Here is a 17,237-nt window from a genome sequence, read left to right as displayed (position 1 = left end):
TAAATTAACTGTTCCCTCCTGGTGGAATGACCTGCCCAACTCAGTAAGAGCAGCTGAGTCCTTAAGCATCTTTAAGAATCAGCTAAAAACACATCTCTTCCATCTTTATTTGACCCTCTAACTCTAGCAATCTCTATTCTAATTCTATTCTTTTAAAAAAAATTGCCCCTTTTAGACTTGCACTCTATTCATTTACTAACTGCTTGTTTTCTTAAAAAAAAAAAATTTTTCTTAGAGGACTTTTAAATTAACTGTTCCCTCCTGGTGGAATGACCTGCCCAGCTCAGTCAGAGCAGCTGAGTCCTTAAGCATCTTCAAGAATCAGCTAAAAACACATCTCTTCCATCTTTATTTGACCCTCTAACTCTAGCAATCTCTATTCTAATTCTATTCTAAAAAACAACAACAAAAAAACACTTGTCCGTTTTAGACTTGCACTATTCATTTGCTGCTTGCTTTCTAATCTTTTTGTATTCTATCTGTTTTCTTTTAATTTATTATACAATTAACAAAAGCAAAAAAGACCTCTAACACTAGCTTGCTCTATTCTTTTTCTATTCTATCTGTTTTCTTTTTATTTATATCATTTAAAAAAAAAACTTGCTACGTGTACTGCGTTAGGCTAACTGAGACTTGTCATTTGCACTTATATATTGTTGCTCTTTTGTTGATTTTGATTGCTTCCATTGTCCTCATTTGTAAGTTGCTTTGGATAAAAGCGTCTGCTAAATGACTAAATGTAATGTAATAATAAATCGCTGTCACAAATAACGATAGCCTAGTGAAATCGTGATATAGGCAACACAAATTTATTGAATTTGTTATGAATGTTTGCGTACATTACAGGCTGTTATATACATACTTTTCAGTTTTAACATCACAGAAAATCTTTACTCTTTTCTTGTTACAATAGCTTTTATATCCCTAAAAATCTGAGTAAAATTCCAATATTACATTATAGCGTGCATGCACTTTTATTGACTTAATGTGCTTGCATATAATGTATATAATGTGGGAATTGTTGATGCAATTATGCCGCATCTTTTTTATTATAATTATTTTTATTTCAGTGCATGCCAAGAAAACGTGTCATATCCGCATACATTCAACACAAACTGTATAAAAACATTTAATAAAAATAATTAAATGCCGGACATAGGCCTATCATATTAAGTAATAATATTTTTTTTTTCCCGGAAATATTCATACATTGAAAATAAACAGAAATGACTGTTTGGAAATGGGTAAAATTGTGTAGTAATTTACTCCACTTTGACTGACGAATGTTTATGACATCATAGGGCAAGTTAGGGAAGAAATGTTAATGTCCACGTAGTGACTCCTGCTCTCTCTATAGGCTACTTCCACCACAAAATTATGATTTGCTATTATTGAACTATTTCACGTTTCTGTCATTCTGCAGTAATTGTTTTGTGTACTGATTGTTATGCATGAGTTATGAAATCACAAAAGAAAAAATACCTAATTCTTATTTTCAATTTAACATGGTTAAAATAACTTTTTTTTAATCTCTCACACACACACACACACACACACACACACACACACACACACACACACACACACACACACACACACACGGTATTAGAATGTGTATCTGGTCAAAAGAAACCAACATGATATCTAAATAAATACAACTACTTAATCAGACAACAATGACTTAATCACATTTCTAATATTGACTTTCACTGCAAGACTGAAGAGTTGCATCATGCTCTGGGAAAAGGGGTAATGCATAGGAAGGTCCTGTGGGTATTGTAGTTTTGGTGGCTGATCCGTATCGAGACACTGACACATGCATTTAAAATATGAGCAACAGCTGAACTAGAAACAACAATGCATTTATGACTGAGATTTCATTTTAAAATGACTAAATTCAGATAAGGTTACACAACACCACCGAGGTGGCTTTTCAGAAATATACATTTAATGTATGAACTTCAATTTAATTTGAAAACTACCTACGAATTCAAACCACCCAGCGATTTCAGATGATGGCGAGACTTCATGACAACGACATCGTCTAACATAAAACATATTTCATCCACTTGATCTTCTTAATTAAAAAAAAATGAGATTGCAATTTCATCGGGAAACCATGTGGACAGCATGGGGTCAGGGGATCTCGCGCACAGCATTCCATTGGAGATCCTTCAGGGATTATAAGGATCTTCGCCCGCTTCATAACAACCTAGAGATCCTAAAATGACAAAACCAGGACGCACTCACTCACACAAACACACTCACACATCTTTAGAAACTATTACATAACATTTGATGTGCTCAGCCTTTTTTCAGGATCCCCGGTTCCCTCCGGTCGTGTTTACGGCGCACAACCCATCACATGACTGACTGCAATTCCCATCAATCCTCTTGACGCATGCGCACGCCGCGTTGTCTGGCAGTGGTAAACAGACGTCAGAAGGGAGTCTTCGCCTCGAGTCAAAACAAAACAAGAAAGATCTACGAGGAATAGCTGTTTGTCTATCTCCGGTAACAACAGAAGGGAAGCGATTTCGCGTTAATTTCAACAGACGACCAAGTTATTGAAGCGAAGCGGGTTTCTTCGACTTTTACCGGAGGGATATTAACTCATAAAAACTGGAGTTGGTTAACTAGGTGGCTCTCTCAGTAGTAAAACTACGCTTGCGAGTTTTGTCCCAGAGGCCGAGTGGCCGGCGACTGAATGAAAGAAGTGGGCCGGCGACAGGTTTTTGTCTTTTCGAGGAATACGTCGACCGTAGTGGGATTCGGGAAGGCTTCAACGGGACGGACACGCTCGGTTTAGATGAGCCCGCGCGAGCATCGTGTGTAGCTGCGTCTCGAGGAACATGGCAGACGGTGACACGCGCCAGCACGCAGCGCGGAGGACCGCGCAAACCTGAACGGCAATAACACAGGTTTTTATTGTATGGTAAAAACCGTAAAACTACCCGTTATGATCGAGCACTCCTGTAAGACATTATCTTGGTCTTTTTTTAAAATGTAATATTTTGATCGTTATGAATTAAATCTTACGTACGGCTTCTTTTGGCGATTTAACAATCTTGCTTAACGCATTTGAGTTGAGACGCACAACCTTACGTTTCTATGTTTTTAACTTCCCGATTAATAAAATAATTGTTGACTTTGACAGGCAGCTGTAACAAGTAATTCCCATTCACTTGAATTCGTTTACAAGGACAGTATTCTTACATAGCATAGAAATACACTCGAGTTTACAAGGAAGATTATTGTACGATTTGACGCTCTCATATTAAGGTGGTTTATCGCTTTTTGTAGAGTTTGTAAGTTGGTCTATATTTATTTATAGATTTACGTATTTTTCTTGTTCTGAAATCTAATTGCGAAAGCCAATCAACCATTCGCTGCTATAATAGGAACCAGCGGGAGGTGGTTATTTTAGCAATTACAGCGCATGTTATAATTGGTTTTGCGAGTTCACCTACTTAACTGCCTCAACGACCATTTTTTTATTTTATTTTATTTTATTCTGTAAAGGGGTGTTTAATTATCTAAGAAAAGTTCATAATCATCCCTTGTCACTCCAGCGCGTGTTTTCCTGTGGTTTATCTCAGTAGTTGCTCTTGACAATCCAGCTGTTTAGATGTGTAGTGAATTTCCTTTGTTCCTTCTACATTAAACAAAGATACCCCCTACTATCCTCGTTTGCTCTATGTAAATCAGAAGTTTTATGTTAGTTACTATTAAGGAGATTATTTGGCCCCTTTAATCTCCAATTTGAGGATTAATTGATGCTATATTGGTGTGTTCAGATTATTACATATGTGCTCCGTTACGCTTTAGACAGTCGCGGTTAAATTTAGTCCGGATAATTTATACTGTAGTGTTTCCAATATTAAGCAATAAAAAAACAAATAGTTCTTAAACAAGATTTTGAAATTATTTTCTTATAAATAGTCGTACTCTTACTTTTAATCGCCCAGTCTGTTGGTTTATTGAATTGTGTTTTTAAAAACGTCTGAAATCCAGCCTTCCTCTGAAATTATCTGGATTGTATCACACAATGGAGGAAGAAAACGTACCCCCCCCGATTGACCCAGATTTTGAGCCCCAGAGCAGACCGAGGTCATGTACATGGCCGCTGCCTAGACCCGACATCTCAGCTGTCAACGCTGGGGGGGGCGACGGCTCAGAGTCTGCTGCTGGAACTCCGCCCGCCGAGGAAGATAAACACGAGCCTCAGCCAATCATATCTGAGCCTGAGAAAGCCACGGTCTCTGAGGGCGGGGTTGTCGCTGGAGTGGGCGGGGCCACGCCTCGAAAAGGCTCTTCCAGGCGTAATGCCTGGGGTAATCAGTCCTACGCAGATCTAATCAGCCAGGCGATTGAAAACTCGCCAGATAAACGACTTACTCTGGCGCAGATCTACGATTGGATGGTAAAAACGGTGCCGTATTTTAAGGACAAAGGAGACAGTAATAGTTCTGCTGGGTGGAAGGTATGTCTAAAAAAAGTAAAGATTAAGAATTAATGATAATCAGGGTTTGAAATGAACTTCTCCACTCACCTGCCAATTTGGCTACAAAAAAATTTAATTACTGGCAGTTCAGAACAACTATCAAAACAAAAATATCAAAAAGTAATATAGAATTTGCCTACTAAAATGAAGTTACTGGCCATTCAAAACTTCTAATAACCAAAACAACATGATCAGAAATAAAACACATTGTCAAAATCAGAACTTGGGTTTGTTTATTGGATTGAAATAGTTTTTACTCCGTGAAGCCTCTCTTCCATTGACATCCTTGGAGGAGAAAAAGTGAACCCAATAATGATAATTCATGCCCCAAAATATGATTTCAAGACACCATAAATAGTGACACATGAAGGTCTTGGATATGCAGCAGTTAATCAAATGACTATGGCTAGGGAGTGAAACTGTTAATGCTGATACACAAAGTTTGATAGAATAAAAAAAAAACTGGCTAGTGAGTTCACAGCATTGCCTGCCATGGATGATTGGCGGGTGTTAATTTCAAATCCTGATAGTAATATTTTCAATCCTTTAAACCTTATTTTGCAGTAACATCTCTCTTTTAGACTTGATTAATTTTTTGTCATCCCATTTAGAACTCCATTCGCCACAATTTATCGCTCCACAGCAAGTTCATGCGAGTGCACAATGAGTCGACTGGAAAGAGCTCTTGGTGGATGCTCAACCCTGAGGGGGGCAAGACTGGCAAAGCCCCTCGCCGCCGCGCCGCCTCAATGGACAACAGCAGCAAATTGCTTAAAAGTCGTTTGCGAGCAAAGCAAACTAAAAAGCAGGCTGGAGCGGCAGGGATTGGAGGCTCTGGAGGTGCCCTGCAGGGTGAGGGTGCTTCTGGTGCTGGTGGTGCGGACAGTCCCGGGCCTCCAGTTCAGTTCGGAAAGTGGGGAGTGAACAGCAGCAGCCCTTCCTCTCGTGGCAGCCTGGATGACCCGGACATGTGGACGAGTTTCAGGCCACGTACAAGCTCCAATGCCAGCACGCTGAGCGGGAGGCTTTCTCCCATTGCCACGGGGCAGGAGGACGAGGATGACCTACCTGAGGATGGCCTTCTTGGTGGCTATTCCACAGGGAATCTTCCCCCAACACTAACTGAGACGCTAATGGAAGAACTGGATTTGATTGACGGGCTAACTTTAATGACTGGTCCGCAAGGTGGTGTGAGCCCAAGCACAGCTCCTCCTGCCCCACCTCAGCCTTTGCCCTCGGCATCCACCCTGCTGCCTCGAGGGTCCAGTTTTCCTTCATTTCGGCAGCTGCAGCCAGCAAAGACTACACAGGGATCCACTCCGCCTGGGCCACAGAGCTCGGTTCAGCACAGCGCCGGATCCAGCACAAGCCCATCGAGCTTCGGAAACTCCCTCTTCAGCCCCCTGCCCGGTCCTGGTCACAGTGGTTTCAGCACTCACGTGCCCTCCAGCCTCGAAGCTCTCCTGACCTCTGATTCGCCCCCACCCAGCGATGTTATGATGACCCAAATGGATCCTCTCATGCCAAGCCAAGGAGGTGGTGGGCTTTTGGGGCTCGGGAGATCTATGTCCAGCAGCCAAGCTAAGGCAGGTCAGATGTTGCTGAGCAAAGGCATTGACACAAGCACGGTGGGGCAGATGAGCCTCCGGCCTCAACCCCAACTCCAGCACTCACAGATGGGCTTTGGAATGATGCACTTGGCCATGAGCCAGGAACCACCTCAGCTCGCAACTGTAAAGACCCAGCATCAGGTGCCAGGCTCTGGGCTTCTGCAGCATGGACCTGTCCCGTCACCTGGTGGGAATGGAGGCCTGCAAGGTCTAGGCCAGTTTGCAACACCACCCTACTTCATGCCCTCCCAGGACCGTCTGCCTACAGACTTGGATATCGACATGTTCACTGAAAACCTGGACTGTGATGTGGAATATATTATCAACAGTGATCTTATGGATGGAGACCTGGTTGACTTCAACTTTGACCCCATCATACAGGGTGGACAGGGCTATACTGGGCCAGCAACCACACAGAGCTCCTCCCACAACTGGGTGCCCAGCTAACTCCATTATTAAAGATGAGAACAGGTATCTGAATTTGGGTTTGTTTGAAAAGGATAGTTCACCCAAAAACATGAAATTTACTCACCCTCATATTGTTCCAAACCCATCTTATGTTCTTCATGAGAACACAAAAGAAGACATTGTAAGATGATCTGCCAGTGAACATCAGTGGGATCCAATGTTGACTTTCATTGACTTTCATTTTAAGGGCAAAAATGGTTGAAACATTCTTCAAATGTGCTTGTGTTCTGCAGAAGAAAGTATGTCATACAGGTTTGAAACAACATGAGGATGAGTAAATGATTGTTTTTTTGTTTTAATGAACTATTTCTTTAATTTCAATTATGGTTTTGCATTATTCTTTATGTAAAGCTGTTCCTTTGTGTCCTAATGTGTTAATCTCCTTTTCTCGTTATTATTATTTTAATTTTTTTTACAGGATTGTCCCCCATTCTTAAAACAACTTTGAAAACAGATGTGGCATATTGCCTGAACATATTCTCACATTTTTGCCTCTGCATTTGCCATTGTACCTCAAATACATAAACTGCTTTGGCTAAGGACAACACGTGCTTGGCCTAGAAGTCTCATGTCAGAATTTTCAATTAAATGACAAAATCAAACCTCATACATGTCCCAAGTGCCAATGTCAACTAAAGAGTGTGCTGTTGGACACAGAGAACATGGTCTTGAAACATATTTTTTTTCGTCTTTTGTCTTATATGTGCAACATTTTAGTTTTGAAATTTGCCGGTTTTTTTTTGGCCAATCTTGGACTAAAGCACACCTAATAAAGAGCTAATTATGTTTATTACATTATTTGCCTATGATGCGTAGTGTAAGATGGAGATGGTACTCCTCCTTGATGTTCTTCCCCCTGATAATGGAACTCATTCGGCCAGGAGGATCAAACTCTGCAGCTTTTCTTGATGTGAACTTGTTTGTTGAATAGCCTTGAAGAAGTCCGAGCAGCTGAGATTGATGGAGTGACTTCCACAGCTGACCTGACGTTGTTGTTGCTCTCAGCCCCCCTCTGAGCATGAAAACAACAAGGCACCATAGGAATGTTAAGTTGAGAACAACATTGAGTGGCGACGGTTTCACTGACCACAGCTGAACTGTTAAGGTGTGCTCTCTCTCTCTCTCATCGGAATGAAGCATCAAAGTTTCAAGGTGGTTTGGTGACGCTGTGGTGTTCAATGTGCAATTAGTTTGGCTTTTATGACCTCTTCTCTCACGAAGGCGTTTTCTTGTGATGTGCTGAGGAGGCTGATAACTGAATGATGATTTAACTGTCTGCTCTTAAGTGTTTGTTAATGATAACAACAGTATGAAGAAATGTGATTTTCCACAGGGCATTTTAATGCATTTTTAATCCTGCCAACAAGTTAAATGGTATAGTGTTATTGTTGGAAACTTGGAGCCCTTTTGCAGAATACAATATCTGAAGATTTTGTGTGTGTGTGTGTGTGTGCACATTTGTGTGCGTTCAAATATGTTTAATGCTCCCGAAACTTGATTCCAACACACTAACAACAGAATTCAAGGTTACACTGAATCATTTCATTTAAGCGCAGAAGAAAGTTTGTTTTCCGAGTTATACGCGAGTTAGAAGCGAATCTTGAAGAAACATGGCTACAGTAATGAGATGTTATGGTTCCTCTGGCATGTTTAATTGTGTCCACAGACGCACAGAAGAAAAACTATTTTCTCATTGTTCAGTTTTTCATAAACAGCACTACTCATATTTTATAAAAAAAATGTTATTAAAGAACAAAAACAGTTGGATATATCGACTATAATTCTAATTTAGATTGGGGCGTTATCATTAACAGACTAATAAAAAAAACATGCTGTTAATGAGCTTTTTCTAATCTGAGCAGAAGCTATTTCAGATCATTTTTAACGGTCATTTTCTATGTAATCTTTATTTTTGTAAAAGATGAAATGCATATAGATTTTATACAATAACCAAAAGAACACTAAGAACTGCATGTTGGATGTATGCATTGCAGTGCAGATAAGCTTTACAAAACCTTTACAGTTCTTCAAAAGTTGAAATTTGCTATAATTGTTTGTGCTAAATAGAAAAAAAAAAATGATTTGCTTGGTTGCTTTTCTAAATGTCTAGGCAATTATTTCATCTCAAAATGCAAGACTGGTCCAACCGAAAATGATTAATGCAAGGTTTCAATCTCAGGGTTATGAAAAATAGTAATTAAAACAACTTCTGGAAGTAATGAGATAATCATGTTATGACTTCAATGCTCATGGCCTTTTCTAAATTGTGAAAGTCATTTATGCAAGCCAACGTCACATAGATATTTTAGCATTGCAGAAATATATCTAATCTTGCAGTTTATTATGAGAGATGTATCTAATGTATGCATTTGTAGCGTTCCTACAAAACTTTGTAAACTGCCAATGAACACTATAGCATGTCGCTCCAGAGAAAACCACACAGTTTTAAAGCCCTTTTCTTTTCAACTTGTACCTTTTCTGTAATAGAAGGGTTGACTTTTATTTAATTATTTGTTCAGATGGTTTTTATCCAGTTTAAAACCAGCATTCGGAAGTTGTTGTTTTTTTTTGGTGTATAAATTGGCTTTAATTTGAGAGCTTGACATTAGTAACTGGTCTGAGTGCATTAGATTAATTGTTAAAGCGTTCTCTCCTTACAGAGGAATAATTTTATCCTATTCATCGGTGCTAGATATTAAATATGACAGTTAAAGTGGGCCATATTTGATTGGTGCATATGTAGATATCAGGGCCTTTAATAATTTTATGCAACACATTTTGAGTACAATTTCTTAATGTAGAACATAGTATGAGAAATGTACCTATGTTTTAATTCCCAAACTCTCAGTTTTTGTATATTATAAAAGAAACTGTGAATGGGGAGGGAAGGGCTCACCACATAAAATGTAACGATGCTCCTCACAAATGGTGTAATGTTTGATACAGCGATTGATGATTTTCCATCATCCGTTTACATCGATGTGCTTGTCTTTTGGGGCGTCTTTTCTTATGTTTTTATCTTTGTACATGTAACGCAGCTCCTTGATGTCCAAGAGTGATTGTTATACCTGCATGGTACATCTTTCAGAAAGCTTCATGGCTGACAGTCACCTTTGATATTTTCTCATGTCATTTGAGTGTTGATTTGAAAGTGATTTTTCGTGGTTAACACCCTGGCTTTGTTTAATTTCTCAAAATGCAGATATTGAATATTTTCGTCCCATCAGACAGACGTAACAGGGCTGCTGCAGGAATTCTACACCTTCCCGCTTTCCAAATCACTCTCACTTTCCTTGTTTGATATTAGCCTGCTCTTCCTTTAGTATTCATTATTTTGGTTCTTTTCATTTTCCTAGAGAGTTTGCTAAGTATCCCAGTTGATAACACAGGACATTAGTTTATGGTCTGGGTTGGGTTTTTTCTCTCTCGTTTTGGGTTATGGTGGGATGTAAAACTGACAAGTTGTGCATAGCCAATATACTGTATATGTACTTGATTGCTTTTTTAATTTTGTCCCCCCCCCATATTTTGTTAGTCCGAGGTCATTGAAAGCAGTTCAGCATAATATAAATAAACCTAATCTGTTTAACGAAGACTGTTTTAAGTTTGTTTCATTGGTCCATTCATTTGACATAAGCAGAGGTGCAGGGTATTCATTAAATTGAGAGCAACTAATTAAGTAGTAGTAAACAAGATTCACACCATTATGTATTAAACATTTAGTATATAAATGTCAATATACTCAAGAGTAGCCATACATACTAAATGTGAAATTAAATCAAATTCAATTGAAATGTTCCAGGTTAAGATAAATTATCGACAACTGTATGGATAACTGTACTTTTAATAATCAAACTCCATGAGAATAGGGAAGCCACAGAACAGCTATAACATTTAACGACGAAGAGGAACGATATCTTCTCACTCGAACATTTAAAGCGGCAGACTATATAACTGCAGCGCACGCTTATAACAAACCGAACGTTACCGTTTTGGTGTGAACGGGCCTTTACGGTGTAAATGAACAGGGCCAATCCGTAGCGGTCAAAACACTCACTGTTGATGTAGCTACAAACAGAACGTTACCGTTTTGGTGTGAACGGGCCTTTACGGTGTAAATGAACGGCCAATCCGTAGCGGTCAAAACACTCACTGTTGATGTAGCTACTAGACCAGAGGTGTCAAACTCAATTCCTGGAGGGCCGGAGCCCTGCAGAGTTTAGATTGAACCCTAATTAAACACACCTGATCGTACTTATCGAGTCCTTTAGGCTTATTTGAAAACTACATGGTATGTGTGTTGGAGCAGGGTTGGAACAAAACTCTGCAGGGCTCCGGCCCTCCAGGAATTGAGTTTAACACTCCTGTACTAGACGTAAACAATGCGCATGTTAACATGACATTAGAGGGACAAAAGTACTAACCCCTGCAGAGTTTAGATTGAACCCTAATTAAACACACCTGATCGTACTTATCGAGTCCTTTAGGCTTATTTGAAAACTACATGGTATGTGTGTTGGAGCAGGGTTGGAACAAAACTCTGCAGGGCTCCGGCCCTCCAGGAATTGAGTTTGACACTCCTGTACTAGACGTAAACAATGCACATGTTAACATGACATTAGAGGGACAAAAGTACTAACCTTTTCTGTGTGAGATTTTATCCAAATGTACAACTTTGTTCACAGGTCAACGTAACCTCATACACCACGGTTCTTCAAAACTGTCATTGACTGGAGGTCTGTTGTCCCGCGGCGTGTAGATCCTAACTTGATCAAACTCGCCTGCCTGTAATTTTCTAGTAATCCCGAAGACCTTGTTCAGGTGAGTTTGATAAAGGTTAGATCTCAACAACAGACCTCCAGGGGGCATATTGGAAGAACTATCCAAATAAACTCCAATTTTAACAACACACACAGACTTTTACCAGAAGAGTTCATGTAATTGCTTTTATAAAATCACAAGCTTCACATTTCTGCTTTTAAACATACTCCAAAACGCTTGTATTAATGCTGGCATATTTTAATGTAACGTCTGTATTCCTGGTGTGATTTTCTCAAAGAAATGTGAATGGAGATTTAGCACTAGATGGCAGGATTGCACTGTTTCAGACGCCATTATTAAAAATGGATTCCCAACTGATCGAGTGCTCAGTCTGATACTCTGAAAATATAAACCATTTGAGTTATTTGCATCCATAAAATTAATTGACTAAATCTATACTATAAAAACATTTATTTTCAGACTTAATGACTAAATAAAAACAAGACACATCAATGATGTTGCATATCTTTATAGAAAAAATAAGCTTTCACATTTTCAAAACTTTTTTTGCTTATTTTTAAATGTTTTTATTTTTTATTTTGGTTAGTTTAAATTTGTATAGTTCCTACATTTACGTGGTAAATAAACATTTTTGGCAATAGCCATGCTCGTTCAGTCTCCAGCGATGAATCACAGTCCTCTTCCAGCCGAGGTGGTGGAGACAGTCTGGAAGTGTCCACGTTTCAGGGATGTGGCAGACCGCCATTCAAGAACAAGCATTTAAGACAGCCCCGTGCTGCAGTCATATTCTGCTCCTGACAAATGCCTCTGGATGTCCATTACCGTCGGCCGGCCCGGATGATGAACATCTTCTATTCTCAGCTTGAATTAAAGCAGTAGCACGAGGCTTAGCTCTGAGACTTCAGTCCAGTTTAGCCATACTGATGAAGCAGGACTGACTCATCAGTAGTCAAAAGGCACCGTGCGCCCAGCACAGACTGCGGCTCCTGTACACATTTCTGCTGATTTACATACCTTGGTTTCTTAATCTAAACAGTTCAGACAAGAGCAAAATTGACACCAACAACATCACCCTCCCTCAAAATGACAAGATGCTAAAATAGCAACAGAAGTAATGCAATGTTGAAAAATAAACACACAAAACCAACCATAGGTGTCGCCCAAGTCATTCTGCCAGCTGTAATTAGGTAACCAGACGGATGAGAGTTTAACACAGTACAGGTATTTGGCCTTGTCAACAAAACTGGACATTGAATATATTCATAGCATCAGAGGGGCCATCGCCTCTCTAAGCGGTTTGTAACAATGACAGCTGCCAGCTGCAACCACACTTGTAGGGTTTTGTGCAAAAGGTTCAGTGCAAAAAAAAAAAAAAAGATAATTTTGTGCAGGTCAGTTATGGGATGGATAGTGACAGGCTTATAGTTCTGTCAGAAGTCCTTCATTTGATCTATACCAGCGTGTCAACATTAAAATCACATTTTAAGCTTATTCTGAGCTCCTTCTCACATCACAAGGTGAATTGAAATTTTTACATGGTAAAATATTTTAAAACAAGTCCTAATTGTTGTTGATCCAAATGTCTTCACCGGAGACGCCAGCACAACATTAACCTAAACTATCAAATGCATGCGGCCTATCAAAATTAAAGACCTGCTTTTAAATGGTATTTGAACAGTTTTCCAAGTTAGAATATGATATAATGGAGTTGAAATACATACTGTGGTAATTTGGCCAGTTCGTGTAGAGCAGGTAAAACCGACTGTCCACCCCTAAGTAACTGAGAAACACTGAGAACATGACCACAAAGAAAAGTAGTTTAGAAAAAGCGATTCCATTTCACTGCTTTGAACCCGTCAAATTTAGATCTTCACATTGTAAAGCGGTCTGCTGAGATGAATCGGATGATAATTATGGCTCCTATAAATGTACCCATTTTAATCACTTACAGCACCCATGCAGAGAGAAGAGTGAGTGGAAGATTTTGGAAAACAACATCAATGCTAATCGATCGAAATGAGTGAAAACAGTACTTCGATGACCAGCTGTGTGCTGAAAGAAGCCACAGCTGAAAGCTTATTGAGATATTCTATAGATAGACACTGTCTTAAAAGTGCTCATTTAAAAAGAAAGTTGCAGCCGTTGAACCTTCTCTTACTCTTTGTTGAATTTTGCTCTGGTCTCACAATTCCACATTTAAACGAAATATCTGGAAGCCATGTTAAGCAAAGTGCCTTTGTCCAATCACTCATTTTCTGTAAACAGTGACTCAAATTGGCCATGACCAGTTGGACACTTTCTCTCTCTCTCTTTGTCAGTCAATTGAATAACAACAGCAAAAAACAAAAAACACACAAATGGGAAAATATTAATAACAACGACAACAACAACTGAATAAAAATAATTGCACATTAACCATCCGGGATAAAGATACTAAAAAAAAAAAGGAAAGGTAGCAAAAGAAGAGTCCGCAGACAAAAGGACAACTACAGAAACAACATGAAGTAGGAGAAACACATGCAAAGGACAGTGAGAGCGACTGCTTTACACCTTTTTTCTTCTAAAGTTTCACCTTTGGCACAGAAATGTTTCACAGCAGTACCTTACATCACACCGGTAAACTCAGAGACAACAAATACAGAGACGGAGAGACAGATCTCTGCTTGTATTTCTTTGTACCATGTCCCTCTGTGGCGCTGAACGCTCGTGTCCTATGCGATCATGTATTGAGTGATGGCTCTGAGTGCGTACAGCAGCTCGGCCTGCAGACGTGCCTCCATCACTAACAAATTTACATGAACCTAAAAGACAAAAACGACAGAAAGATTTGTTTTAAAACACTTAAAGCCATTTTAAGTAGATGGTATATTTTATTATTCTTTTTTAACACCATGTCAGTAGCACTTTTATGGCAAGAACAAAATAACAACAGTCGTACAATTTTCAAAAATTAAATGGAACAGTTTAATAAATACAACAACAACAAAAGTTCAAAAGCACGTGTTTGTTGTTGAGTATCATATTTAATACATCAGGCTTTTCTAGCTCATTTAGTATGATAGGATAATATGGAGCTCACACTCTAGGAGGAAAAAACACCTCAGATCTCCCAATAATAATTCATAGCAAGATTTATGATCAAAGCTCTGTAGTTTTTATTGTGGGGGGCAAAACATATTATGCAGTGCAATACATTGATGACTGAGAGACGAACAAATAAATATTTCTCCAAAAAAAAAACTAATAAGTATTTTAACATGATTTTTCTAAAAATGATGTACAGATAATCAAGTTGCTTCAATCCAGTAAGTGTTGAAATTATACTAACAATAAGATTTCACAGCAAAAAGACAAGAACCACAACCTGAAGAGGGATGTTTTTAGAATTATAATAAAATACTTTTTACTTGCTAAAAAATATGAACTATCAATCTAAATATTGAGAAAATCGCCTTTAAATTTGTCCAAATGAAGTTCTTAGCAATTCATATTACTAATCAAAAATTAAGTTTTGATGTATTTACAGTAGGAAATTTACAAAATATCTTCATGGAACATGATCTTTACTTAATATCCTAATGATTTTTGGCATAAGATTTTTGATAATTTTGACCCATACAATGTTTTTTTGGCTATTGCTAAAACTATACCCAAGCGACTTAAGACTGGTTTTGTGGTCCAGGGTCACAAATATGATACATTAGGCTTTATAGGGTTAAGTAGATGTTACTGAAGTGTACACAGCACAAGTTTTGATAGGAAATCACCTTGTCTGAAGCTTTGACAGGGGCCCAGGACAGTGGGCATAGAGGGGTCTTGCTGGAGTCAGGATAGCAGGCCACAGCTTTAATATAAAGTTTCAGTCCACGCTCCAGTAACCGGCTGACTTCCCCATAATCGTAGTCATCATATCTGAGGGCAAACATGTCAATGTAAGTGCTTTGTTTTTGTGCCTTTTTCAGCATTCTCAAAAGTAGGTGATGAGTCACAAGGTGTGATTATGGAGTTGAAAGCTTGCCATTATATTTAATTTCATGTTTCTTTTGTATTCAGAATGCAAACTAGCAAAATGCAAAATTGCGAAAAACCAGGGAACCAAGGTACCTGATGCCGTAGATACAATGAATGTAGTTCCAGATGGCTCGTTTGAGATCGGGGCTGTGAGGGAAAGGGAGGGAGGCCACATTGCGGAATCGCTCGTCTAACAAGTGCCCTATATCAGAGTAGAGCCTGTTCACCAACGAGAAGCCGTGATCCTCCCATGAATAGTCCTGCACAGAAAGACAAATAAATCAAGCATTCATAACATCAACTTTACTGCAGTATTTTAAAGTCTGTTAAATGTAAAGTGCATAATTTCGGCATCATTAGTGTCACCAAACAGATTTGCCTAAATAAATGACCCTTTCAAACAGGTTTCCCCAAATGTTTTTTGAGGGGAGAAAAAAAAAAACAACCTACAAACTTACTTACAGTTCTTTCCATATATAAACTACCATTCAAAAATTTGGGGTTATATATATATATATATATATATATATATATATATATATATTTGTTTTCACTATAGGAGTGGCATACTCCCATTCAAATCAAATGTAGAAAATGTAGTCAGGTTTTGAGAGTAACGTTAAGTGTTGACAGTCTTGAGAAGGAAGGCCATGAGCTGTAATTCTGACCCTTAGTACCCTTTTATGCTACTTCTGTTAGGTGACACCCAATGCAAAGTCTCTGTCGGCTGACTTCCCCATAATCGTAGTCATCATATCTGAGGGCAAACATGTCAATGTAAGTGCTTTGTTTTTGTGCCTTTTTCAGCATTCTCAAAAGTAGGTGATGAGTCACAAGGTGTGATTATGGAGTTGAAAGCTTGCCATTATATTTAATTTCATGTTTCTTTTGTATTCAGAATGCAAACTAGCAAAATGCAAAATTGCGAAAAACCAGGGAACCAAGGTACCTGATGCCGTAGATACAATGAATGTAGTTCCAGATGGCTCGTTTGAGATCGGGGCTGTGAGGGAAAGGGAGGGAGGCCACATTGCGGAATCGCTCGTCTAACAAGTGCCCTATATCAGAGTAGAGCCTGTTCACCAACGAGAAGCCGTGATCCTCCCATGAATAGTCCTGCACAGAAAGACAAATAAATCAAGCATTCATAACATCAACTTTACTGCAGTATTTTAAAGTCTGTTAAATGTAAAGTGCATAATTTCGGCATCATTAGTGTCACCAAACAGATTTGCCTAAATAAATGACCCTTTCAAACAGGTTTCCCCAAATGTTTTTTGAGGGGAGAAAAAAAAAAACAACCTACAAACTTACTTACAGTTCTTTCCATATATAAACTACCATTCAAAAATTTGGGGTCAGTATGATTTTAATGTTTTTGAAAAAAGTATTTTATGCTCACCAAGGATGCATTTATTTGATAACAAAATACAGTAATATTGTGAAATAATATTATAATTGAAAATAGCTTATCTATTTTAATATATTTAATATATCTATAAAATAGAATTTATTCCTATGACAAAGCTGATTTTTCAGCAGTCATTATCAGACTTCAGTGTCACATGATCCTTCTGAAACTATTGTAATATTCTGATTTGCTGCTCAAGAAACATTTATTATCATGAATATTATCATCAAGTTTTTAAGTTTTTTATTAATTGAAAATAACAGCATTTATTTAAAATATTTTTTGTTACACTATAAATATATGTACTCTTACTTTTGATCAATATAATGCATTCTTCCTGGATAAAAGTATTAATTTATCTCATTCTGACCCCAAAATTCTAAATATAACTTGGGATAAAACAAACTATTTTAACATTAAAATTTAAATACATACACACACACACACACAC

General features: G+C 38.4%; 2 protein-coding genes across 3 annotated transcripts in view; one reads left to right on the top strand and one right to left on the bottom strand.

The window, feature by feature from the left end:
* Nucleotides 1-2,245: 2,245 nt before the first annotated feature.
* On the top strand, nucleotides 2,246-10,175 carry LOC107661394 (forkhead box protein O4-like). Its single transcript, XM_016450955.1, has 3 exons — nucleotides 2,246-4,483; nucleotides 5,116-6,585; nucleotides 7,001-10,175. Exons 1-2 carry the CDS (start codon nucleotides 4,049-4,051, stop codon nucleotides 6,559-6,561), a joined length of 1,881 nt encoding a protein of 626 aa, XP_016306441.1. The 5' UTR covers nucleotides 2,246-4,048; the 3' UTR covers nucleotides 6,562-6,585; nucleotides 7,001-10,175.
* A 3,601-nt stretch (nucleotides 10,176-13,776) lies between these two features.
* Nucleotides 13,777-17,237, bottom strand: part of LOC107661393 (sestrin-3-like) — a 24,634-nt gene continuing 21,173 nt past the window's right edge. For both annotated transcript variants that reach the window (XM_016450953.1, XM_016450952.1), the window contains exons 6-8: nucleotides 16,325-16,491; nucleotides 15,132-15,276; nucleotides 13,777-14,165 (exon numbers count right to left, since the gene is read on the bottom strand). In XM_016450953.1, coding sequence (XP_016306439.1) covers nucleotides 14,076-14,165; nucleotides 15,132-15,276; nucleotides 16,325-16,491 — 402 coding nt within the window. In that variant the 3' untranslated portion in view covers nucleotides 13,777-14,075. The remainder of the gene's footprint in view (nucleotides 14,166-15,131; nucleotides 15,277-16,324; nucleotides 16,492-17,237) is intronic.

The sequence above is a fragment of the Sinocyclocheilus anshuiensis genome, unplaced genomic scaffold (genome assembly GCF_001515605.1).
Source record: "Sinocyclocheilus anshuiensis isolate Anshui unplaced genomic scaffold, SAMN03320099.WGS_v1.1 scaffold635, whole genome shotgun sequence".
NCBI classification, from domain to species: Eukaryota; Metazoa; Chordata; class Actinopteri; order Cypriniformes; family Cyprinidae; genus Sinocyclocheilus; species Sinocyclocheilus anshuiensis.
Note: the sequence above shows the minus strand (reverse complement) of the source record. Positions and strands in the feature narration are given on the sequence as shown.

Coding starts and splice junctions, on each gene's coding strand:
- LOC107661394 (XM_016450955.1), top strand. CDS start 4,049: ATGGAGGAAGAAAACGTACCCCCCCCGATTGACCCAGATTTTGAGCCC. Junction 4,484..5,115: donor ATAGTTCTGCTGGGTGGAAG/GTATGTCTAAAA, acceptor CATCCCATTTAG/AACTCCATTCGCCACAATTT.